Consider the following 27,494-nt stretch of genomic DNA (forward strand, 5'->3'; position numbering starts at 1 on the left):
ACCTCCACTCCACAGCAGAGCCACCCACCCCAACTCAGCCAGGCTGCTGAGGGTGGGGGAGTCCTCCACCTCCGGCTTCTTGACAGGCCTCTGCAGGTACAGGGCACTACTGGGCAGCAAGCACTGCCACGGGGCGCGAGCACTCCACAGGGCATGAGAACTGCCAGGTACCGAGTCCCGTTGGGTCCAGCCTCTCACACAGCCACCATGCAGTTGGCCTGGACACTGCTGGCCTGCTGCTGCCTTGTCCTGAGCGCCGCGGGGGGCCCTTCCAAAGGTAAGAGGCTTGCTGGTTACTGAAATGTTCTCTGCGTTTGTACCTTCTCTCTGAGTTTGCCAACAGCACCCAGCTGTTGGGAGGGGCACGGGCTCCAGGGAGGAATTCTGTCCCACAGCAGGCTGGGGACAAGGGAAGCCGGTTCTACGGAAACCTGAGAATGTCCGCCTGAGCAGTTCTTTTTCTCCCACCACCTGCGTGTGCCTTTGGTCATCAGTTGGAGGTTCCTACTTGATGGCTGTCCTTTCTGCCTGACAGCTGGTCCTGTGCCTGGGCTGAGAGACCCCAGAGATCAAACACTTCCTTGAATCTGCCTCTACAGCATTTGCTGGCTCAATACAGCCAGGGAGGGTAAGCCCTCCTCCACCCACCTCCCCTACCCCTGCCACACACCAAAGGGTTGAGGACCCTCCAGCACACAGACTTATCAAGCATCGAGGCTGATGGAGATGAGAGGCCCCACCTGTGTAACCCAAGGAGCTGGCCCCAGAGCAGGTCACTCAGGCCACAACTGTCTGCCAGGTAGCAAGGCCCCAGATGGGCTGGTTTCTGCTCCCTCTCTTTAGAAGAGAATGGGGGACCAGCCAGAGGGGTCCAGGCAGAGGGTGTTCAGGCAAGACCAGGACACGGGGAACAGGGCCCCGCATGGTGAAGCCAGATGTTGAAGAGATGGTGACACTGTATGTGTGTGACCCCAGCCGGGGTGGTGCTTTGACACAGGGAGGTCATGGTGAGCAGGCCCACTCTGTGGGGGCAGGGTGAGCCCAAGGGCTCTTGCTCTGGTCTCAGGGATGGGCTCACCCAGCGCTCGGCAAACATGACTCACTCACCTGCTCAGACTCCATAGCACTGGAAGATGGAACCAACAGTGGGCTGAGGACAGGACAACCCTCCCTGACCTCCGCTTCTCAGCCTCACAGGGCCTCACCTCCCAGCCTGGTCCCCTGCCTTAGCATGGACTGGGATTTAGTTTTTCATACTCCCTGTTGATTATTCTTATACATGCTTCTCTGTGCCTCAGTTTCTCTACCTAAAAAGTGGGACAGTAGCAGAATCACATGGGACAATCCTTAAAGCAGGAAGCACTGGGCATCTGTGGGGGCCCACTCTCTCCTGGTGTCAAGTCCCTTTCTGCATTGACCCCTAGTGAGCTGTAGGAGGCCAAAGAGATGGCCTTGCCCTCTTTATGGTGACACAGCCAAGGCCCTGGCGCCAAGGCCTCAAACCTGTGCTGCCTCCTGTCAGATCTACCCCCTCCATAGAGCCCTGGGTGGGTCTGGGTGCTCCTCAGACACCCACACTACCACCATGGATCCTGGAACCTCTTCATGAAATGGAGATACTGGAGGGATTACATGACAGGGTGCAGGCCAAGCACTTAGCAGGGCTGCTCACAGGCTGGGGGAGCTGGGCCCCCATTCCTCATGCTCCTAAGTCTGCTATCACAGGCTTTCCTGGGCTGGCCAGTGACACCACAGTCACGGGGCCATGACTGCTACTGTGACACTTATACTTGACCAGCAGCAGCCCCAGCAAGGATTCAGGCACTGTCTATAGGATGAGGGCACTCGGAGTGCCCCCTTTCTGGTGGTCAAGCAGAGACGGGGGACCCAGAGGTATAACAGGGGGTGGAGGGGGGAGAGGGAGGCAATTGCCCCTGAACACAAGCCCAAAGGGGCTTTAGATGAGGTGCAGAATGAAATTCTGAGGCACCACAAATATGAAAGGGGCCTGACTGAGGCGGCGTGACAAGAGGCGAGGAAGGTGTTTCTGCTGACGCAATGTCACTATCAACAATCTATTCATCTTGAAATTGAGGAGGGGGCACAACTTAGAGATTGCCACTGAATACTCAAACAGGGGAGGGGGGCACAACTTAGAGATGGTACTAGGCACGCATTACCCTTGCCATGCCCCTGAATCCAGGCTCTGGACCCCAAGGTCCCCCATCATGGCTCCCGAGTCCCTTCCCTTGCCTCCCTGAGTAACAGGTTCCAGAACCTTCCCCTGGGGTGCAGGGATGACAGGAACCCAAAGGTGGGCCAGGGGGTCTAGCTTCTCCCAGGTGCCAACTCCATCCGCTGACCTGAAGCTGAGCCCCCCTGGAGGCATCTTCTCTTCTCTGAGCTTTCCAGGCCTTAGAAAATTGCTACATTGGTTTCCTCAGCCGTTTGTGACCGTTGTGATGAAAAGCCCTTCTTTCTCAACCTGACTTTCATCCTTTCTGGGAAGTTCCACTTGCTATGATGTCAACTCTGACCCTGGCCCTTCTCCAGCCAAGCTTGCTAAGCTGTATTCTCAGACGGGGTGCACGGGTGGGGCTCTGGGGCAAGTAAACTCTTTGCTCCTTGGAGTGGGTGAGTGTATGTGAGCGTGTGTGTGAGAGACAGACTGTGTGGGGGGTGTGTGTGTGAGAGACTGTGTGTGAGAGAGAGACTATGGGGGTGTGGGAGTGAGAGAGACTGTGTGTGGGGGTGAGGATGTGTATGGGGGTATGTGTATGTTAGAGACTGTGTGTGGGGGTGTGTGTGAGAGAGACTGTGTGGGGGTGTGTGTGAGAGACTGTGTGGGGGTGTGCGTGTGTGAGAGACTGTGTGTGGGGGGTGTGTGTGTGACAGACTGTGTGTGGGGGTGAGACTGTGTGTGGGGGTGTGTGTGTGAGAGACTGTGTGTGGGTGTGTGTGTGTGAGAGAGACTGTGTGGGGGTGTGTGTGAGAGACTGTGTGTGGGTGTGTGTGTGAGAGAGACTGTGTGGGGGGGTGTGTGTGAGAGACTGTGTGTGGGGGTGTGTGTGTGGGGGTGTGTGTGTAAGAGACTGTGTGTGAGGGTGTATGTGTGAGAGACTGGGGGTGTGTGGGGGGTGTGTGTGAGAGACTGTGTGTGGGGGTGTGTGTCTGAGAGACTGTGTGTGGGGGTGTGTGTGTGTGAGAGACTGTGTGTGGGGGTGTGTGTGTGTGAGACTGTGTGGGGGTGTGGGGGTGAGAGACTGTGTGTGGGGGTGTTTGTGTGAGAGACTGTGGGGGTGTGTGGGGGGTGTGTGTGAGAGACTGTGTGTGGGGGTGTGTGTGAGAGTGTGTGTGGGCATGTGTGTGTAAGAGACTGTGTGTGGGGGTGTATGTGTGAGAGACTGTGGGGGTGTGTGGGGGGTGTGTGAGAGACTGTGTGGGGGTGTGTGTGTGAGACACTGTGTGGGGGGGTGTGTGTGAGAGAGACTGTGTGTGGGGGTGTGTGTGTAAGAGACTGTGTGTGGGGGTGTATGTGTGAGAGACTGTGGGGGTGTGTGGGGGGTGTGTGTGAGAGACTGTGTATGGGGGTGTGTGTGTGAGAGACTGTGTATGGGGGTGTGTGTGTGAGAGACTGTGTGTGGGGGCATGAGTTCATGTGTGCCTGTGAGTGTATGTGTGTGTGTCTGCGGGGGACATGTGTATGCATGTGCTGAAGTCTGAGTGTGTGTGGACATGCGAGTGTCTGAGTGTGTGTGCCTGTGTGTCAGTGTGAGTATGTATATGTCTATGTGTGTGTGCCTATGTCTGTGTGTGGGTGATCAGAGCTGTGAGTTGTGTGTGCACGTGAGTGTATGGTGTGTGCACGCGTGAGTGAAAGTGCATGTGTGTGCCCGTGTGGATGTAACTTCCTGTGCAGAGCAGTGTTACACTCAGCCCCTGACTCAGTGCAGTTATCCAGCTGATGAGATGGACAAATGGACGGGCAAATGGATGGACACATGATTTAGTTTCTCACACCATTCTGCCCAGGAGTCAAGTACTGTCGAGTTGGAGTTTTATTTCTCCTCCGTAGCTCCTCTAAGCACGGTCTTGACCTTGGTCTTAAAACCCTCACCTCCTGGCTCTGCATCCTCGGGATTCCTTTCTTTTTATGTGAGCCCAGCTCTCAGCAACCCCTCTCTATCCATTGGCCTTTTTCCACCCACAGTATCTCAGCACTTCCTCAAAGCCCCAAGTCTCTACAGGTGCAGTGTGCTGGGCCCTGTACAGGCACTGCTGCCCCTTGGCCCGCTCCCACACCCTCCTTCTCTGTCACCAGGGATCCCCAGGCCCCGTACCCCCTGCAGCTCTGGGAACTTGAGCCAGGCTCAGGGGGAGGGGGGAGCAGTAGCAGAGCTGGACCACAGGGCAGAGGCACTCTCCCCCACTGGAGGCTGCAAAGCACTGGGAAGAAAGACCCAGAGAGCCTGTGTGAGGGCGCCAGGCTCTGGGGGGTTACTGACCATCAGAAGTGGGCAGAGCCAGGCTTGCTGGCAGCACTTCCTGACAGTTTACTCACATTTATATGGTGGGGACATTTCAGCCTCAAACCTCAGTGTCCCAATGCCCCCAGGCGAGCAGCCACGCCCTTTCACAGCAGCAGCACATCCATGCTCTCTGTAGGCAGAGACCAGAGCACATCACACACAAGAATAGCCCAGCTATTGGTGATGGTCAAGGTCGCTTCCATGTACCTGACCCTCCTTGTGCCAAGGGAAACACCAGGTGCTCAGCATGTATTAACACAATAAATACTCCAGTAACCCTGTGAAGCAGCCTCTATTATCTCCATTTTACAGATAGGGAAACTGAGGCACAGAGCAGCTAGGTAGCACACACAGGTCACATGCCCAGTGCTGACTCTGAGCCCTGACACCACTCCCCATCTGTGGTGGGGTACTGAGGACCTCCCTACCCCCCATCACTCATGAGTGGCCTTGCTTACCATGTGCTTCCTGCTGTCCCTGGGTCGGAAGTGACACTGGACCTTGGTTACCAGAAAGGAGACCTATGAGCACAATGCTGCCCCCAGAGACCACTGCACTGAGGTGGGTCCACACTGTGTATGCATCCTGGGGAGGGGAGGGGAGAGCCTCACAGAGGTAACTATTTTCACAGGTAGGCTCATTCTGGGGCCTGTGGAGGACCACTGACCCACCCTCTGTGTTTTGCAATTTTTTTCCCCTTTGGGGACATGTTTGGCCACATCCCACATTTGACGTTACATGTTTTCTTAGCCTGGGCTCTCTAGAGAAGCAAAACCAATGAAGTGTATATATATATATATATATATATATATATATATACACACACACACACGGAGAGATTTATCTGAAAGAAATGGCTCATGTGGTTGTAGAGGCTGGCAAGTTTCAAGTCTGTGGGTCAGGCATCAGGCTGAGGGCTTCTCCTAACTCACGTAACTGCAGGGGCTGACAAACTCAAGATCGGCAGGTCAGATGGCAGGCTGCTGGCTCACAGGCTGTAGAGGCTGATGAATTCCCAGATAGGCAGGTAAGCTGCTGGCTCAAGTCCCAAGAACCGGAGGTCAGATGGTGAGGATCCAGGTACAGGACCCAGAGTGAGAACCTTGGTGGAACATCTATTGATATACTGGGTACAGGCCACAACCCCAAGGAAACTCTTCCAACTGACTGGCTGCTCATAGCAGATCTCATCAGGGAGCTGATTACGTAACTGCTAAACCACTGAAAATCATGGCCCAGCCAAGTAGACACACACCCCAAACATCACACAAGTGATCACAGTTATCACTCCTGTGTGCCATTTACTGACCAGTGCACTCTACACACTTGTCTTATGCACCCCACCACCTGCCCACCTCACGGGTAAGGGTTTGGAGGCTCAGAGAGGTCCACAGCTCTTCTGAGGTTTCAAATCTGGCAAAAGACACAGCCATGCTCACAGGACAGCCAGGGGTCGAGGGACACATATGCCCTTAAAAGGATGGGCCTCTTGCCCTGCCTTCCTCTGAGACGCAAGAACACAGCCAGCAGGTATGACCTATGCGGGGAGCAGTGGGTGACTTGTCTTCAGTAGGCTCAGCATTCACCTCCCCACCCTGTCCCCAGGCACACTTCTCTGACTGTAAGCTTCAGGACCACAGGCCGACTGGGCCCCCTCCCTGAAGGTCCCACCATCCTGCTCTGTGCCTCACCTAGGTGAGGGGTCGATGGAGGCTGATGGGGGAGACCCAGGTGACAGTGCGGGCTCTCAGGGTGGCTGGCTCAGGCCCACAGGAAAACCCCTTCAGGTAGCCCAAGAGGGCACCCTGCTTTCCTCCTCTGGGATGGCTTCCAAGCTGGGGTTCTCGCCAGCCTCCCAGGCCCCACCTAGAGTACTCCTGAGAGAGGAAGGTTTGGATCATGGGCACCCATGAACAGTGGCCCTTTTCTTACGAAGTACAGGAGCTTCCCAGCACAAACTCCCCGCATTGGGATCATCAGGGCAACTCATCAATGCCGGGGGTGGGGGGCGGGGGGTGGGCAGCTCTTATCTAGGGGGCAGGGTCTTCCACCCTGTTCAATACCCTGAATGTGACCTGGGTCGCAGAAGCCAGCACCTTCCTGAGGGACATGCACCCAGCATGCCTTAGTGCTGAACAACTTTAACAAGTATAGTGAAACCTGGGAGAGCAGGAACTCGACGGGACTGCCTTGTTTTTCCGGGTCTCACAAGTTTTCCACCTTTGACAGGGTGCAGTCTTACTACTTTTCTATTGCTGATTTTAGGGTAAAGCATTTGAGTTTTCCTTCTCTGACAGGAAGCCTTACAGGTCTGGCAGTTCCCAGCTTTCTCAGGCTTTACTGTACTACTCTGACAGAAGCTGACTTCCAGGACATCTACCTGTGTGGTGGTGGGTGATAATTTGAGAAAAGACTGCATCCTGCTTAATCTGCACATAGTTAATAATTAAGTATTGAAGTAACCAACCACTCCCCAGGGTTTCATGTCACCTGTTCAATTTTGGATTGGGTTTAAATTCTTCCAAGATTTCATGAAGAGTCTATACACACTAGTGTGTATGAAGGTACTCTACCAAGAAGCTGTTGTCAGGGGACAGGAGAAGATGACAGCCCAGGATCGGTTAGTGCAGGGTCCTGGGTCAGCCCTGGAGCCTTTGGGGATCATGGTTTGTCCTAGGTTTGCCCTGGTAGGTCACAGTGAGAAAGAAAAGGTGCCAGGCGTTACGTCCTCTCTGGGAGTTCCATTGTCTCTCTTTTCCTTGTTGTTGTTAGTTGCCATCATGTTGGCTCTGACTCATGACAACCCCGTGCATAACAAAGGTTGTACTGGTCCTGCGTCATCTGTGATACCATGGATGATTCTGCTGGTATTTGAAATACCATTGCGCAGCTTCTGGCATCACAGCAACATACAAGCCACAGCAGTATGACAAACTGACAGACGGGTGGTGGTCTCTCTTCCCAGAATCGTCTCATGCCCACTTGAGCAGGGCTTGTCCTCTGGGGCATTACCTGCACTCCCCTCAGGGGCTATGCACCCAGCTGTCAGAACGTCCATGGAGTCCTGGTGCTGGGACGACAGCCCTGCATCTCTAAACCCTCAGGCACTTTTCAGTCTGCACATGGGGGCTCACTTCAGCTCCCCCATGCTGATATAACTGCAGTTCTGGGGCAGTGACCAGGCCAAGGGCTCACCCTGTCTGAGCACCAGCCCAGACACCCATTCTCCCAGCTCATGAACACATAAAGCCGGGCAGAGCAGACACCTAGCCAGAAGTGTCTTCTTGGCAAGACCACTCACCACAGGACGGCCACCCCAAACACTTGCCATCTGAGCTGTTTTTCCATGTACCAGAGCTATTTTTTCCTGACACTGAAAAGATGTGCAAGAGGATGGGGGAGTCCTTTATGTATGGTTCTGCTTCCAAGGGCCGCCAGACAGGCCTGAAGTGGGTAGTTGTCCTCACCTCCTCTCCTGCCTACCTGGTCCCATTGATTGCGGCCTGCCCCGTCCTTGCCCAATAGAGTGCCTGTCCCTAGAGTGAGTGTCCCCTGTGTCTCACACCTAGGTCAGGGGTGTCTGCGTGCACCCCCTGCTGGGCTATGAGCTGTGCGAGGACCATGACAGGCCACCACAGCCCACCAGAGGGTGGACACAGCACCGCCCCAGGCCCTGGCTGAGCTGGCCCTGGTGTCCACGGAAGTGAGGGCTGAGAACAGCAGGCCGGCCAGGGAGGGAGTGGCAGGCACTGCTTCAAGCCAGAAGAATTGTGTGCCCCCTGTTTTCAGTACACCATCCCAAGACAGCCCTGCGTGACATGAGTCACTGTTCTCTCCTCTCGTTCTTTGCCAGCTAAGTCCTCTGCCCTCCATACCTGGACAGTGTCAGCAGCACAAATACTTCTTAAATGAGGAAAAAAGAGCATGGTCTTTACAATTAGTCAAACCTGCATTTAAACCCCTGTGCTCCCCTGGGCTCTCAGTTTCCTTGCCTGTAAAATGGGGGTGCTAACACCACACTGCAAGTCATAAGAAACAGATGCTGCTCAAGACCCTCATGGCAGAGAACAGGGCTCAGGAAACCATAGGTCTCTCTCACTACACCCTCCAGAAACCCCAGACCCTCCTGGGGGGCTGAAACACCCAGGCCTGAGGCCCAGGGGCTGCCAGGGCCACAGCACTCAGAAAGCTGCCTGGCCATTTGCTCTCCGAGTGTTGGGTTGTTTGTTTTCTTCCTCACTTCGGGGGTGTTCATTCTTAATAACTACCACCCATCTCTCAGTTTGTCATACTGTGCTGGCTGATGCTGGAAGCTATGCCACGGGTATTTCAAATATCAGTAGGGTCACCTAGGGTGGGCAGGTTTCAGCAGAGCTTCCAGACTAAGACAGACTAGGAATAAAGGTCTGGTGGTCTACTTCTGGAAATTAGTCAATGAAAACTTTATGGGCCACAACAGAACACTGTCCAACACATCATCAGGAGGGATCCATCACTAGAAAAGGACATCATGTTTGGTGAAGTAGAGGGCCAACGAGGGCGAGGGAGGCCCTCGGTGAGATGGGCTGGCGTAGTGGCCATAGTGATGAACTCAAACATGCTGGCAATTGTAAGGATGACGTTTCGTTCTCTTGTATTTGGAGTCTTCATAAGTTGAAGTCAAAGCCAAGGCAGTTATCTATTCTTAACAAGCAGCCTTTCTCTGCTAATTTCTCTTGGAGAATCATCTTAAAAATAGGTTTGACCTTTAAACTTCTTTTTAATTAAAAATGGAACTTTTAGTGTTTGTTTAGGCAATGGTGAGATGGTTGATGAAGCTTTATTGCCCTGAAGCCTCATTTAAAAATCATGTAGACAAATAAAAATAAACCAACTTCCATATCATTCATAATCTTTCTGTAACTTTATCAAAATATTTTAGGAGCCAAGATCTTGTGTCTGGAAGGGACAGTCACCTGAAGGTCAGCATGACTTTGGTTTCACTTCATTTTTAGAATTCTGTTAAATTCAAGCAAAATCAAATATATTTTATTTTAAAAACATTTAATAGTGGTTACATTTCAAATATTGAGAAATGATTTTTAAATGTTTTCATTATACTCCATATTTTTCAAATTTTCTACCAAATATAAACTTATCAGAAAAACAGTAAACATAATTTTTACAAAGAGAAAAATGGACAGCTGGATATTAATCTACCAAAAGAAAAGAAAAAAAAAAAAAAAACCAAGTGCCAATCTCCGATATTCAGATACTGCCCTTCCCAGAGAGGTGCCTCTTTCTTCTACTGTTTGGATGACAGAGATGAGTAGAAGCCATGCCGGTTTCCAAAACGGTTTTCTTTCATAGCTAAAAACTGCGGGACAAACCACGCTGGACTCCCGGCTTCCACAAGTAGTCGCTGAGAGGGCAGCTTGAGCTTGGCCCTGCCCATGTTAACACACACACCCCAGGGAAAGTTTCATAAGGGCGGCAGCACCCCTGTATCAGAATCATTGGGAGTCTGAAAGCTGAGGTCCAGGGCCCAGACCCACCACCTAGCTTCCGTGCTCAACCTCTGGGAGTGAAGGCTTCTGCCTGGCTTTTGTGGCAAGATCATGAAGCTGGACCGTCATGAAGCAGGCCCTGGTGACGCTCACTCTGTGGATGGCAGGAGCTATGGGAAAGACAAATACCAGTAATACCAGTAGACGGCTAAGATTTCCTACTTGGACAGCACTAGCAACGTGCTTCTCTCATGGGGAGCAAAAGGCCGGGCTCATTATCTCCTAACCCACAGGGAGCCTTGAAAATCAGTCATAAGATTTGTCTTGACCCTTTGCCTTCTGGCCAGGGAATGGCCTGAGGGATGCATTTGCCAGGTGTGGCCCCTCCTTTCACAAAAGAGACTGAGGGTCTGGAAAACAATGGGAGTCCTAAGGTCACAGAGCTCAGAGTCCACACCTTCCTGTTCACCACCAATGTTCTCTCCATGCACCTTCCACTCATGCACTGCCAGTAGGGAGGGGGGACAGCAGGGCTGCTGGCTAGAGGTATCTGTGCCATCTCAGCAAGGCAGTGCCAGTCCTTGGGAGGAGTCAGGCAGGCTCTGGTAGTAGGGAGGATTCCTTGACACTCCACTCTGATGAGATCATCCACAACCTGGCAAGCCTCAGCATCCAGCAGAGCTTCCGCCCCTTCTCAACAGAGTGTGACAAATGACCTTTGGCAGACACCCCAGCTGCTTGACCAACCCCATCCTATGCGTCCAAGCACTCTCGGTGTCCCCAGGGATCTCATGCCCAGCTCTGCCTGCAGGGCCCCAGCATTTCTGGCTCCTGCATGCATCCCCAGCTCTCCTGCCTAGGTAGCCCACTACCCCACTAATTGGCAACTGCAGTTCTTTTATAAAACCCAAACTTGGTAACTAAGCACCATGCCCTGGCCCTGCATCCCTCCAGCCTCGCTTCTCAGCCCTTTTCCTCCTGCCCCTCACTGCCGCCACCCTGGCCTCCTTCTGCTACCTCCCAGCTCGAAGTCCAGCCCCACCCCCCTGCACCAGCAGCCCATCCCCAAGGCCCATTGCTGGCTGTCTTTTCATTTGGATCTGATCAGATAGCATAGCCTTGGCAAAGCAGTCCCTGGTCCCCACTACTGCCCTGGCAGATGGTCCTTGCAGAGCTCCCTGCCTGAGTTCTTCCTCTGCTTGTATATTTTTCTTGTTTGTTTATTTATAGCATGTAAGCTCCAACAAAATTAAACTGCTGCCACCCAAGAGCCTGGCAGGACAAGGCAGGCTCTAGAAGACACTTGGCAACGCTTACAAATGAATTGAACAAAGGAATAAATAGTTCACGTGTTCTTCTTCAACAAGCCAATCCTGACTTGAGTTCAACCATGACAGAAAAGACTAGGGTCCTCAGGGGCCACCATAGCTCCACTTTTTGGGAGCCAGGGAACAATATGTGGAGAGCAGAGAAGGACCATCTGCGGTAACTGGTTCTGCTTGGCTCTGGCACAGACACTAAGGAATGTGACTGTGTAGGGAGAAGTCCTTCGTGTTGCTTCCCCCATCTTTTATGAAATACTAGCCCCCTTGGTACAGAAAGACCATGTCAAAGGTTGAAATCCATCCACCCACCCACCCATCCATCCACCAATCCACTTGTCTTAGTTATTGTCCAAGTTACCTTGTGCTTCTAAAACAGAAATACCACAAGTGGATGGCTTTAACAAACAGAAATGTATTTTCCCACAGTTTAGGAAGCTAGAAGTCTGAATTCAGGGTGCCAACTCTAGTACACTTTCTCTGCCAGCTCTTGGGGAAGGTCTTTGTCTCTTTAGCTTCTGTTTCCTGGTTCCTTGAGATATCCATGTGGCTTGGCATAAATCCGCCCCCCTCCCATCTCTACTTTGCTCACTTGTTTAATCTCTTTTATATCTCAAAAGGCAGTGACTCAAGATATACCCTAATCTTGCCTCATGAACATAATAAAGAACCAATTCCCAAATGGGATTATAACCACAGGCATAGAGATTAGGATTTATAACACATATTTTGGGGGGACACAATTCAATCCATAACAGTTATCTAGTGCTGCTATAGCAGAACTACCATGAATGGCTTTAATGAACAAAAATTTATTTTCTCACAGTTTAGCAGACTAGAAGTCTGAACTCAGGGTGCTGTCTCTGGGGGAAGACTCTCTCCATCCAGTCAGGGGGAAAGTCTTTGTCTTTTTTAAGCTTCTAGTCCTTGGCTCTATGATGATCTTCATTTGGCATGACATATATCTTCCGCCATCTCTGCTTGCTTGCTTACTCTGCTTTTTACATCTCAAAAGAGACTGATTTAAGACACACCCTACACTAATCTTGCCTCATTAACATAAGAAAGAAAACCCATTCTCAAATGAGATTATAGCCAAAGGTATAGGGGCTAGGATTTATAACTTTTATTTTTGGGGGGGAGACACAATTCAGTCCTGTGCTAGCAAACCGCTAAAACGGAGGCACTTGGTATAATAAAATGGTTGACGTGAGGTCCGAATCAAAAGTCCATTTTGCTGCAGGCTCCTGCTTCTGCATTCCTAAAAATGTAACCTTGACTTCTTCCCATTCATATGCATATGTTCTTGGGCCTCTGGCTGGATGGAATCAGAAGACCCTAGTCCTGCACTTCTTTTCCTCATCTCTACTACAAAAGCACACCTCTTCCTCCATGCTTCAGAGCACTTGGTAGATTCCTTTCTACCATGTGTTTCTGCAATTTGTGAATTGTATTACCCTCAATAAATCTCTTTGCTTTTACTTTAACAGTGAGCATTCTTATTCAACATTTCTTGGTGTCAGGAGTGGGATTTTGAAGATACATTGCCTTTGGCAACCCCCGGGACATCCAGGACTAAGGCTTCTGGTACCAGCAGAGCCACTTGAGCTCACCACCTCCCCAGATTCCCGGGAGTCGTCCCAGGTAAACAGTCTCTCGAATCCGAGCTTTGCTCTCTGCGTGACACTTTGAGATTTATTGTTAGATTACCTTCATTTTCAGTTTATATTCTAATCATTTTGATGAGTTCGTTGCCAAATTAAGTTTGGTGAGGTTGTCACCATGGTTTTCCCAGGTCTACGTTAGTTGACTTAGGGAGAATCAAGGTTTCAACCCATTAAGTTTGAATTCTTTCTAAGGCATGCATTCAGGTCTTAGTGCATCATTAGGTTTTGAGGGCACATTAAGTCTCATAGTACATGCTGTTCACTGTTTTAGTAGAATGGGGAATGCCAGTTCCAAGGGCTTGGAAGAGCCACCTTTGGGCACCCCAACCACTTATATGAACAAATATTTTTGCCCTTGTACTTGCTTGCTTTTAGATTACTGGCATGCTTTCAATAAAAACAGTTTAGAAAATCAGTGGCTACTGTAGGACTGTTTTGATCTGGATAAGCTAGATTTTCTGTGCAGTAAGTTAGAAAAGAAAGGCCCCTGAATTCGGCAACCTCAATGGGACACCTACTTTGATTGGTACTAGAAGTCTCTAAAAGACATCAAGAAAGCAAAACAGCTTCCATACAGGATAAACCAAAACCAAAAACCAAACCCAGTGCCGTCGGGTTGATTCTGACTCATAGTGACCTTATGGAACAAAGCAGAACTGCCCCATAGAGTTTCCAAGGGGCACCTGCTGGATTAGAACTGCCGGCCCTTTGGTTAGCAGCCATAACAACTACTACGCTACCAGGATTTCCTCCATACAGGATAAGCATTTCTAAATTGACCAAACTAAAGGAAATGCAATGTCAGGTGCCTGCGCCTACTCCTACCCCATTCCTTCTGCCCCTGCACTGGCTGATTCTATGAATACACTTTCTGAACTCCCTTTCAACCCTACAGAACCTGCTAAAGAACGATTACAGAAACCAGTTTCCGTTACAGTCCCTGAGATGCCTTTTAAGATAAGGAATCCAGAAGAAGCAAATAAACCTCCCCAGGTTACTTTTGCCCCTTGGTCTAGAGCAGAACTTCACACAATTGTAAAGAACTTTCCTAATACAAAGATCCCCAAAAGTTCACCCAGGAATTTAGGATTTTAATAGAAACTTATGGAGCTGGCCCATCAGATCTGTGTCAATTAACAAACATGTTGATAGGGCTAGAGGAAGTTCAAAGGTGGATGGAAGAGGCCAGTTGGAAATATCCAGAAAGATCTTTTAACTATAAGACTCAAAGTTTCCCGTATAGAATTATTAGACCAAATCAAAGCCACTGTTAAGTTACTCATAGACTCTATTCCAAAATTTTCCCTAGGAAAATAGACTGGGCAAAAGTTCAAGGTTAGAAGCAAGAGAAAAGGATGAAAATGTTTATAATTACAGGGACCACTTGAGCCGACTTTTTGCTGAACACTCAGGATTAAATCTAACAGATCCTGGGGCTGAAATAGCTTTCAACTCCATATTCCTAAACGGACTTCACCCTGAATTATCTGAACTAGTCAACCCATTTTTGTTGTCCTTTCTTTCCTCCTCTTTGAGGAACTTTGGCACTCAGAGTTGTCAAAGGGTCTGAGATTCCTTCATCTGAGACTCTAGCAAGTTAAGTAGTTTTATCTAGAACTTGTTTTTCTGTTGAATTGGGTCGATCTTACCAAAGAATTCTGTATACATTTTAAGAAACTGGGTTATTTATGTTATGTGGTATTGTATAAGCCTGGTCTTTGAGTTGGCCTCACAGACCAGTGAGTTTATATGGTTTTCTGTCTCATTTTGTTCTGAGAGTTTACCTCTGGTCTAGACAGTAGTGTCTGAGTTTCTGTCTTGTATCAAGTTGAAGGCCATGGCTGGTGCTTTTCATAGAGCTGTATAAAATCTCAGGTATTTTCCAAGAAAAACTGTTTGTCAAGCCTGGGCTTTCAACAGCTACTCTGAGAAACTTTGATACAAATTAGTTCATTGAAAAGTGCACTGGAAAAGAGAATGGATCGTTTATTTTGACTGGTATAACGAGGTCTCAAAAAGATAAAAATTATTCTAAATTTCTTCTCCAAAGGATCTTATAAAGCATGCAAGAGATAGGGTTATGAAAATGCAATAACTTCCTTCTTTCAGATGGTTCTATTAAATGAAAATTGGCTTAATGACAAACCCTTATACAACTTTAATAGTCCAAATATTTCCAGGAATTAATGAAAGTGAATTCATTCTGACAAATATTTTTCTATTCTGTAGTATGTCAATCTTAAAAGCAAAACCTTTCTAAGTAATTTAAACTGGATATTATATGAAATGTGTTTTATTTAATGAAAAAGGGTCATTTCCAAGAATCAATGGGTTCATTTTTGCTAAAGAGCTTTGGTATTTACTGGGTAGATAAAAGGTTGTGCTAAAGAGAAGGTAAAACTGCTTAAGAAGAGAATAGTAAAAGTGAAAGAATATGGTTATCTTTTGTCTTTCAAAATACATAGGCCAACTAAAACATACGTAAATGAATTGAGATGACTAATTCTTGTCTTTGACAATGAGCCACAAGACAGGGATGGCAGGGTAGGATCAGGCCTCCTTGGCCCCCAGGCTCTGAGGTCATATAGCTCCAGGGAAGCTTTTCCAGGGAAGCTCTTTAAGGACCCCTCCTAACTAGGTGGAGACCTTTTAAGACAAATGAAAGTAAGATGGTACCTTACTATAGTTATCAGAAATTGGGTGGACCCCCATCATAAAAGAACTGTAAACAAGTCCCTATCCACGGTAGAGGAACACTAAGAAGCCAAAAGATAGAAGTCACATTGAAACCACACCTGAAGCAGCCTGGGGAAATATTTCCACCCCTAGTCAAAGACTTAAAGTCATATCCTTATCAATGAATTGGCCAGGTTGAGCAGAAGGCTTTGTGATTTCCAAAACTGGTTGATAAAAACCTTAAAACACTGAAGTTAGATTGGGGAAAATATGGGAAATGGTAAAAGTTTGAATGAAGACAAAATTTATTTCAACAGTAATTATTTTTTATGGTAAATAGGCTTAAAATAATTTCTAAGATCTTTAGGTAACCTATTAACATTCGTTGTATTTTAGGTTTATATACTTTTGCTTTTTATGCCATCAATAAAGGATATATAAAGAAAATTTTGTTATTTTAACAAGAAACCCAATTCTTACATAAACCCAAATATATATATATATATATATATATATTCGGTTTTGCTACAGAGTGTGTTCATTTTTGCCGCTTAAACTGTTACACTCTAAGAGATATGCAGTGAGGACAATGTTTAAAAGGGAATTTATTTGATATGTTCAAAGCCTGTATATGTCTGCCTAAAATTTGATGGATTAATTTACGAGTTTTAAGAACTTTCAGTGTCAAATAACATATAGAGCAAAGAATTGGGTTTCTTGTTAAAATAAAACAAAGTTTTAATTATTGAGTTGAAGAGTTAACTTATTCTCTGTGTAATCTGCCTCAAAGGCAAGAGTTCAGCATCTCATTAGAACAAATTCCTGAGTCATAACCAAGCCACGTGGCTTTGAAAATAAAAAATAAAAAAAGCTGAGTTTTTACCTTTAATACCTGTGGTTAAATAACGTAAGTACTGCTTGTTAGTGACCTGTGATAAACTCCTGACAATTTTGAAACTTAGTGGAAAGCCACAAAATATCTGTTCTTGCTTTATAAAAGGAAAAATGCTAAAAAAAAAAAAAAAAGGTGGGGGGAGTTTATCTGATGTTACAGTGCAATGAATTACTTAATGCGGCCCTTCTAGGCATGGTCTTTGTGACTCACATACAATGATTGAGTGGGACTATGCAAATAAGGTATATGGAACCCGTGATGGTTGGGGCTGTCAACTTGGCTAGGCCATGATTCCCAGTTTTATATATTTGTCCTCTATTTTGTGATCTGAATTATCCTAATTATCCTCCATTTTGTATGTTGTAATTCTAACCTCTACATGGTGATGAGGCGGAATTAGGGTGGAGAGTATCTTGAGTCACCGCCTTGCAGGAGGGCATGGCTAAAGTCCCACCCTGACTCAAGTTACACTCTTTCCTGGGGTGTGGCCTGCAAGAAAGTTATGTATATGGGTACTCTGGTGGGGCTCTCTCACTTTGGATCCTGTGTCAGGTTTGTGATCGTCTTACCTCCGGTTCTTGGGGCTTAAGCCAGAAGCCTGCCATCTGACCTGCTGATTCTGGGATTCACCAGTTTCCTCAGCCCTGTCGGTTGGCAGTCTATCATCTGACCTGATTCACCAGCTTCCACAACCTTATGAAGTCAGAAGCCTATGTTCTGACCTGCCAGTTTGGGTTCGTCAGTCCCTGCAGCCATGTGGGTTGGGAGACGCCGACATTGTGACCCATGAATTTGAGGCTTGCCAGCCTCCACAACCACATGAGCCATTCCCTTGATACAGTTCATGAGTTCTGTGAAATATTGCAGTGAATAATGGAACCCAAAGATGGGAGGTAGAGTATTAACGGGAGGAGTAGTTGATGTTAGAGATGATGGAGTGGTTCATAAGTTTGGAAAAGTTGGACATTTGGGACATCTTTAACCTCCACATCATAGGAACCAGCTTTGTGCTGATACTTATAAATTAATCATTTAGATGTGTTATGCATTACATGAAACATGTAGTCAAATTAAAAGAAGTTCCTGATTTTCTTTGGGTTAAAAAAATTTTATGTGTGTTTCCTCTTAAGTTTTTACCTGATACTAGACAACAGGCACATAATAGTATATCATAATTTTATTATTTCAATTGTTAACTTAGTACAACTTTGTTTTCTTTGAATGTAGCATCATCAAAGCCAATGGTTTTAACTGGGGAATTCACATCATTTACCCATGGAGTTTTTATTAACATTCAGGTGTTTAGAGACTTAATAACCTTAATATACCCATTGCTGTTGAGTTGATTCTGACTCATAGCAACCCTACAGGACAGAGCAGAACTGCTCTATAGGGTTACCAAGGAGCAGCTGGTGGATTCGAAGGGCCAACCTTTTGGTTAGCAGCCAATCTCTGGTTGTGCCAACCAGAGCTCCAAATCTTAGTGTATTCTTGATATATCCTTACTATATGGTATTATGTCTCAAGATCATTATGTGTTCTATCTGAAGCTGACGATGAGATTAATCATTATGTTTAACGTTTGTTGTTTTTTGGGGGGGGGCTTTATTGGTTTTGCATTGCTTCTGTAAATAACTCCTATTAGGTCTCTTACTTTTAAGAATTATTATTATAAGTTAACAATAGCCATTCTTAAGTTTTCATCTACAGCTAAGTTTTACCTTGTTGATTCACTAAAAATGCTTGACCAAAATATTTCAGCAGAAACAGTCTATATCAGACTTATAAAAAGGACTATAATTTTTAAAACATGGATACCACTGGACTAAATAGAACTGTTACGTAGAAAACTAATGGGGTTTTCAAGTTGCTGCTGATACAGAATTGCTAGAAGCAAAATTAGGTATATAGAACTGTGTAAATTAACAGAATTACTATAAGGCTTATATGAGAATATTACCAATACTCAATGCTGTATTTCCTACATAGGAAACCATTTCTCTCTCTCTTTTTTTTTTAAATGTAAGAATCAGCTATTTTAGGAACTAATGACACTATGTTGGTTACAGGATTGCCTGTGAATTAAAACATGTTATGGCTCAGGTCAAAGTTCTGACTACAATATATTCAAAAGTGACAGACCCCAAGAGATAAATACTGAAATGACTATGATGAGAGAAGTAGTTCTTCAAAACCAAATGGACTATGATGAGAGAAGTAGTTCTTCAAAACCAAATGGCCCTCACTATAATATTGCTCAACTCAAGTTACTGAAATATTGTCAATCTTTAATCCAATATTCTAAGGAATATTTTCCACAGGTTAAAGAAGCCTTTGGTGGCCAGAAACCAAAATCTGCCTGATACTGTTCCAGGGGTCTATGTATATTAGAAGACACATCAACTAAAAGATTCCCTGGAGCCTCATCGAAATGGACCGTATGTAGTTCTCCTTAAAAACTCATGTGCTGCCAAATTACAAAGAGTCAAAATTGGATCTATTTGTCCCAGCTAAAGAAGGCTAAAACATGCCTGTGCACTTGTCAGCCCTCTGGAGAACTAAAGATCACTTCGAAACACCCCAGTGGCCAAAAGATGACATCTAAGGTAGACAGTTGATACCAAGATCACAGAACCAGACTTCATAAGTCCATCTGAAGTTTTTGGACTTTGTCTCACAATCATAGCTATTTTTATTTTATTAGCTTTACTTCATACTTGTGGCTTTACTCTTTCACACTTTTATTCAAAATAGAGGGTTTTTTTTTTTTTTTTTTTTTTTTTTTTTTAAAGCCTTGTTCTTTTATTCCTAACACTTCTTGCTAATGCTTGGAAAGAATGCATTTTTCAGGTTAGTCCAATTAGTAGCTTAGTGCCAGTAACCTAGCCAAGTGTTGGATCTGTCATCCATCCCCACAATCTGGGCATGAGAACTCAGATCGGTTAGCCTTTCCTGTACTATAGTTACGTAGCCAGTGCTACTATTAACCCCAGCATCACATCTAAATGGACCATACATGTCAGGCTACGGTATCCCCCTGAATTATTGGCCCAACCTGAGACACCATGTTTTAATCTAATTACAACAACAACAAAAAATGTTCTTAAGCTGTGTGGGATCCTTCCGATGCAAAATGGGGACACAAAATTTTCTAATTTTGTACCCAAAACTTCCTAGGTTTTGGAATGATGCTCATGCAACTAATATAACAAATTGCATGAGTAGATTCAGGAGAATCTCCTGTGCCAAACTTGGGAGCCTGGATAAATTAGGATTAAGCAGACATCATTCGAATCTCCTGTTAAAGTTATATTAGATAACAGAATAGTTCTCGATTTCATTTTAGCTCAACTAGGAATTTGTGCTGTTGGTAATACCTCCTGTTATACTTGGATAAATACACAGGAGTAGAAGAGCACATTGCAAAAGTTCACAAAAAGGCTGTTTGGATACATTTGATACCTCCCACGTCTGGAATGTGGAAGTTGGAAACAAAGAGGAAGGACCAGTAGTTGCAAAATATGGCCTTGGTGATAGAAAAGATGCCAGAGATCGCATGACAGGATTTTGCAAGACTAACAACCTCTTCATTGCAAATAACTTTTTTCAGCAACATAAACAGCAACTACACACGTAGACCTCACCAGATGGAATACACAAGAATCAAATTGACTACATCTGTGGAAGGAGACAATGGAAAAGCTCAGTATCAGTCAGAACAAGGCCAGGGGCTGACTGCAGAACAGAGCATGAACTGCTCATATGCAAGTTCAAGTTGGAACTGAAGAAAATTAGAACAAGTCGACAAGAGCCAAAGTACGACACTGAGTATATCCCACCCGAATTTAAAGACAATCTCAAGAATAGATTTGACACGTTGAACGCTGATGATCATAGGCCAGAGGAGTTGTGGACTGAGATCAAGGAGGTCATTAAAAAGACAAGAAAAAAAACAAAATGCATGTCAGAAGAGACTCTGAAACTTGCTTTTGTACGTTGAATAACTAAAGCAAAAGGAAGAAATGATGAAGTAAAAGAGCTGAAGATTTCAAAAGGCAGCTCGAGAAGACAAAGTATTATAATGACATGTGCAAAGACCTGGAGATAGAAAACCAAAAGGGAAGAACATGCTCAGCATTTCTCAAGTTGAAAGAACTGGAGAAAAAAACTCAAGCCTTGAGTTGCAACAGTGAAGTATTCCATGGGGAAAATATTAAATAATGCAGGAAGCATCAAAAGAAGAATGAAAGAATAAACAGAGTCATTATACCAAAAAGAATTGGTCGACATTCAACCATTTCAAGAGGTAGCATATGATCAGGAACCGATGGTACGGAAGGAAGAAGTCCAAGCTGCACTGAAGGCACTGGCAAAAAACAAGCTTCCAGGAATTGACGGAATATCAATTGAGTTGTTTTGACAAATGGATGCAGCACTGAAAGCACTCATTCCTCTATGACAGGAGATTTGGAAGACAGCTACCTGGCCAACTGATTGGAAGGGACCCACATTTATGCTTATTCCCAAGAAAGGTGATCCAACCGAATGTGGAAACTATTGAACAATATCATTAATATCACACACATGTAAAATTTTGAAGATTAAAATTTGCAGCAGTACATCAACAGGGAACTGCCAGAAATTCAATCTGTCTTGGAAGAAGTACAACCAGAATGCTCCTTAAAAGGGTGGCGAGACTACGTCTTACATACTTTGGACATGTTATCCAGAAGGATCAGTCCCTGGAGAAAGATATCATGCTTGGTAAAGTACAGGGTCAGCAAAAAAGAGGAAGACCCTCAACAAGATGGACTGACACAGTGGCTGCAGCAATGTGCTCAAGCATAACAATTGTGAGCATGGTGCAGGACCAGGCAGTGTTTTGTTCTGTAGTACATTGGGTTGCTATGAGTCAGAATTGACTCAACAGCACCTAACAACAACATGTCCAGCTCTTTTCAATATTTTTAACTGGTTACCAGAAGGTGTTGGTTCTTGGTTCCATTCAATATTAAAAACTGGAATTAATCATTATAACATATATAACTCCGCTGCAACTCCCCTCACTAGGCAAAGGATCACATATTTAGAAGATATCAAATTTACAGGAGAAACTGAATAATTTCACACCTTGAGTTAGCATTTTTGATTGTCAAGTTGTTCCTTCAAATTCAGCCCCATCTGCAGCACTAACCCTGATGAAAGTCAACCCACCCTGAAGATGAGGCCTATTGATATGGCAAGGTAAAGAAGAAACTTAGCCCAACAACCTTAAGGTCTGGCACTCTCAATGTTTGGGCCTGTGACATACCCAAGAAGTCCTTGCAGAAGAAAGGTAACTCATTGTGGGTGCTCAGCACCCTCTAGCAGAGGCTTGAACAAAGAAGGCGAATGTGCTAGCAAACCTCTAAAACTGAGGCCCCTGGCATAATAAAATGGTTGACATGAGGTCTGAATCAAAACTCCATTTTGTTGCATCCTCCTGCTTCTACATTCCTGAGAATGTAACCTGACTTCTTCCTATTCATATGCATATGGTCTTGGACCTCTGGCTGGATGGGATCAGAAGACCTTGACTCCCTATCAATCATCTCATTTAAAAGGCCTTGCTCTTGCCCCAAGCCACTCTTAGCAAATAAGAGTGGGGGTCAGGGATGTGCTTTAGCCATTCTTAGTAAATAAGATGTTCCAGGAAGAATGTAGTTGAGCAGATGACATACCCATATTGTGACCATGCGAACATCACACACTCCCTTTCCCCATCTTTTCTGTAAAAACCACTCTCCCTCCATACTTTGGAGCACTTGGTAGATTTCTCTCAGCCCTGTGGTTCACGAATTTGCAAGTTGTACTACCCTCAATAAATCTTTGCTTTTACTTTAAAAATGTGAGCAATCCACAACACCACCCAATCACCAATCTACCCACCCACCCATCCATCCACTTATTTATCCACCAACACACCTATCTATCCACCTGCCTAACCAAACATCTGCCCATGTATCTATTCACTGAGTATGTACCATGTACCAGGCTCTGTAGTTGGAGTTGTGTAAGATAAAGCTTTACCAGGCCAGGCCTGGTCTCTGCCCTCAGGGCTCTCATCATTCATAGGAGTGAAAAGACTTGTACCCAAATAACTCAGACAGGAGATGGCACACAGGGACACCAGGTGTGACAGGGATTCTGGTAAGTGGAGGGGGTGGATAGGAGAAGGGCTACAGAGGAGAGTCACTGAATCACAGAGGATAGTGCCAGTCTACTTACAAGTGAGAAAGCAGGTCAGGGGTCTGAGGACTGCCGTGTGATCCACCCAGTTGGTGGTCAAGGCCAGAGAGTAGCAGGCCTTGAAGGCCAGACTGGGACTGACTTCTGACACGCTAAGGCTGCATCCTGTCCAGAGTATACACTGTTTGGGGGAAGTGTTCAGTTTTCAAAGTCTAGCTGGGAATAACCATCAGTCCTGAAAGTATCTCAAGGGCATGGATACAGGGATGTCTTATCCGTAACTGTACCCCTCTTTACCCTCCTCCCACAGTGCCTGGTCCCCAGCCTTGAGCGTGGAGCAAATGTTGGGGATGCTGAACAAAGGCACTGGAGGGTAAGGAGGATGGGGGCCCACACTGGGAATGGAGAGGAAAACTGACCATCCCCAGGTGTGGGGCAGGATACCTAAGCCAAGAGCCCTCACTAATATTAATGTTCTTGTCTGCTTCTGTGTTTCTCTTTCAGATTTTTGTCTCCAGAACATAAACTCAAGTGTGAAGCCAGGGTTTCCCAAAACAATAAAGACCAATAACCCAGGAGTCCTTAAAGCTGCCAGACACACTGCTGAAAGGTTCAATAACTGCACAAATGACATTTTCTTGTTCAAAGAGTCCCACATCAACAGAGCCCTGGTCCAGGTGAGGGTCTGGGTTCTTGTTGCCAGCCCCTTGGGAAAACACCAGGATGTACTGCCGTGGAGCCAGTGTGCCTAGCATCCTCTGTGGTCTGGCACAACACACCTGGGCCAGAAATGGACAGCAGTAGCCACAAATAGCACACAAGCAGCTCAAGCTGGTGTAACCCAGAATAGAGAAAAAGGCTCCCAGCTGTTCCCTTCCTCAAACCATGCTTATGGCAGTTACGGCCTCTCAGCCCAAAACACGTGAGGAGTAGGAGCAAGGAGGGGCAGAGGCTGCTAGAGGGGTGAGAAGCTGATGGTAGGGACAGAATAGAAAGCAGTATTTCACAGGAACAAGGCTGTGGCGTGTGTCCACAGCACACCTGAGTCCTTGGCACCCACAGCTGAGCCCACCTCCTGCCCCACCCCTCACCTGCACGACAGCCCCAAAGAATGCCACATTTTTTTCACATAGCTTTGGCCCAAGCTGCTCCCTCCTTCTCAGACAGTTCTCCTTTTCCTGACAAGTCTCCTCCCTCCAGGCCCTGCAGGAATGCCCACATCTGAGGCCATTACTGCTGGGACAACAGCAGTCACAGCCCCTCAAGGACATTACAGCCCCACTCACGGCCCTGCCCTGCTCAGAAACACAGCACAAACTTGGCCATGGTGGGCCGGCATCAGGGATCCTATCCTTTCTCAGAGCCAGGGCCATTGTGCAGCTACTGCCATCATATCTAAGAGCGTCTGCCGACATGGGAAGGTGGTTTGGGGTATTTTCACACTCCTGGGAATGTGTGGGTACATAGATGGTGAAAAGAAAGACATGGACACAGCCCTACTCTAACACTAATATTCTTTACACTATACTAATAATTACCTCTGGGTCATGGAAACCCTGGTGGCACAGAAACTCTGGTGGCATAGAGGTTAAGTGCTATGGCTGCTAACCAAAGGGTCGGCAGTTCAAACCCACCAGGTGCTCCTTGGAAACTCTATGGGGCAGTTCTACTCTGTCCTATAGGGTCACTATGAGTCAGAATTGACTCGGTGGCACTGAGTTTGGTTTTTCTTTTTTTGGTCATGGGATTATGGGTGATATTTACTTCTTTGTTCTTTTTGGCAATTGCAAACTTCTTAAGAGCCTCTACATTTTTTAGAATTAGAGAAGCACATTGGAAAAAGCAGTTTGGTGGTGATACAGTCTATAAACCTTCCCCAAAACAGTGTCTGTACTGTGTCATCACTGCATGGACCCAGCTTCAGGGCCTCAGAGGTTCCCTGCCTTCTCTGGATGACTCAAGCACAATGCTCTGTACTTAAATCTCAAGGCCCTCTGTGAGTGAGGAGGACAGGGAAGGTATCCTACTGGACCTTGGTGATGTTGGGGACCATTTCATTTCATTTGGGATTTGGTAGGGCCAAGTCTAAAAAAAGAGTCCTTTGAGACCAGTTCGCTGGTAATGTCTCACTTAACAGCCATGTCCAAGTGATGAAAGAAAACCAAACATTGCCCCAGGATCAGTGTGGAAATAGCTATATGGAAACAGTGGTAGACAGCACCAGCCGAGGGGGTGAGTCCCTGTGGGTTGGGTCCCTGCAGGTTGGGCTCAGTTGGTGTGCTACAGGAATGGGCCAAGCAGCCCCAGGGTGACCTAGCCTGACGTTGCTCCTGAGTGCATGGATCTAGGCAGAAAGGAGACATGCTAGCACAGGACACAGAGCCTGCAGCACCCCCCACCTGGGACTGGGAGTAGCCCTATGAATGGAACTGAGAACACTAGGGGGTTTGAAGTCCCAGTGAGTCTCCTCCAGAGCTCAGGGCTCTCATCATTCACAGGAGAGAAAAGACTTGTCCCAAATCCCAGAGGAGCTTCTGATAAATCCTCCACGCGTTCTGCCTCTCCACATCGCTCTGCTCCCAGCTGCACATCTAGGCATCTTTACCACCTGTCCATATACCACCTCTTGCTGTTGGAGGAGTCCACTAGCCCTTCCACCTGGCACCAAGTCACCAGGACATTCCCTTTTTTCCCTTCAGATAGTGAAAGGCCTGAAGTACATGCTCAACCTGGATATTGGCAGAACGACCTGCAAGAAAACCAGGCATCCCAGTCTAGACAAATGTGACTTCCAAACCAACCGCACTTTGACACAGGTAAAACAAAGATGGTCTCTCAGTCCTGCATGTCACGGTGACTATGTATCTCCATATACACCTGCATGTCTCTGTGACTGTGTATCTCTGTATACACCTGCATATCTCTGTTGCTATGTATCTCCATATACACTGCATGCCTCTGTGACTATGTATCTCCATATACACCTGTATGACTCTGTGACTATGTATCTCCATATACACCTGCACATCTCTGTGACTATGTATCTTCATATACACCTGCATGTCGCTGTGACTGTGTATCTCCATAAACACCTTCATATCTCGATGTATCTCCATATACACCTGCACGTCTCTGTGAATATGTATCTCCATATACACCTGCTGTCTCTGTAACTATGTATCTCCATGTACACCTTCATGTCTCTGTGACTGCGTATCACCATATACACCTTCATGCCTCTGTGACTGTGTATCTCCATATACAACTTCGTATCTCCGTGACTATGTATCTCCATATACACCTGTCTCTGTGATTATGTAGCCCCATATACACCTTCATGTTTCTGTGACTGCGTATCTCCATATACACCTGTCTCTGTGACTATGTATCTCCATATACACCTGTCTCTGTGACTATGTATCTCCATATACACCTTGTGTCCTTGTGACTGTGTATCTCCATATACATCTGCTGTCTCTGTGACTGTGTATCTCCATATACACCTTCTGTCTCTGTGACTGTGTATCTCCATATACACCTGCATGTCTCCGTGACTATGTATCTATATGTATCTGCATGTCTCTGTGACTATGTATCTCCATAAATCCCTGCATGTCTCTGTGGCTACGTATCTCCACACATACCTGCATGTCCCTGTGGTTATAATGCTCCATGCATACCTGCAAGGTTCTGTGAGTATATGAATACATATACAGAGAACATGCAAGAGCTCAAATGTGGCAAAACTGAGTATGTAAGTATAGGTGCAAGGTATAGAATCTCGAACCATTCTTTTCATCTTTTCTGTAGTTCTAAAACTTTTCAGAATAAAACTTTGGGGGCAGGGACCATGGAATCCCTCAGTAAGGAAAAGGGACACACAGGAACAGTGGCTGGCTCAGCATCCCACAGCCAGAGGCCCCGGGCAGCTTCTGGGGAACGCACTTGCCAGAGAGCTGCGTTCAGTGAGTTGCACGACCTTGGAGCAGACCAGGCAACCTTCAGCTCTGCTCCTTCTCTGTTCACAGACGTTCAGCTGCTACTCTGAGGTCTGGGTTGTTCCCTGGCTCCACAAGGTCACAGTGCTTGTTCTCCTCTGCCACTGACAACCTTCTCTTCCACAAGACTGCAGTTGTGACCAGCATGCAGCATGTCCTCTCTGCTACTTTCAGTCACAGCTTCCGGCTACCAGACTCTGGGGACTCCTGAAGCAGGATCTCACGAGTGAGCAGAAAGGAGGGGCAAGTGGGCTCATGACAACAGCTGGAGCAGTTTAGATCACCCCATAACTAGACTAAATATAGGCCTGAACATGAGATGGAGTATTGGATGGGAATCATCCGAGTAGCGAGCCGGCCCGGGGGCACGAGTCTTGGATGCCTGCAGAGGTTGTCTGTGCGGAGCTCCTGACTGTCCACCGGTCCCCAGGCTTGTAGACATCCATCCATTGATCTGAGCACCGAGTGGGGGCCAAGTCTGCAACTGACCATCTTGTCCTTTCATCGATAAACAGTTATGAATAAAAACTGACCATCTCAAAAGCAATGACTATATGCTTTCCCTTTCAATGGAGAGTGAGGGAGGAGAGGTGCGCACTGCAAGTGGTCTCTCTCACTGAGTGGCCTGAAGATTTCTAATTACTCCCAGAAAGCCCCTTGACTTGCCTCCTTCTGGTCATTTAATTTAGGGAT

At 46.6% G+C, this 27,494-nt stretch overlaps 1 protein-coding gene across 1 annotated transcript; it reads left to right on the forward strand.

Annotated features, from left to right (window-relative positions):
* CST7 (cystatin F) lies at nucleotides 1–27,343 on the forward strand. Its single transcript, XM_049869590.1, has 4 exons — nucleotides 1–277; nucleotides 23,308–23,480; nucleotides 25,503–25,619; nucleotides 26,832–27,343. Exons 1-4 carry the CDS (start codon nucleotides 154–156, stop codon nucleotides 26,907–26,909), a joined length of 492 nt encoding a protein of 163 aa, XP_049725547.1. The 5' UTR covers nucleotides 1–153; the 3' UTR covers nucleotides 26,910–27,343.
* Nucleotides 27,344–27,494: the final 151 nt, after the last annotated feature.

The sequence above is a fragment of the Elephas maximus genome, chromosome 25 (assembly GCF_024166365.1).
Source record: "Elephas maximus indicus isolate mEleMax1 chromosome 25, mEleMax1 primary haplotype, whole genome shotgun sequence".
Lineage (NCBI taxonomy): Eukaryota > Metazoa > Chordata > Mammalia > Proboscidea > Elephantidae > Elephas > Elephas maximus.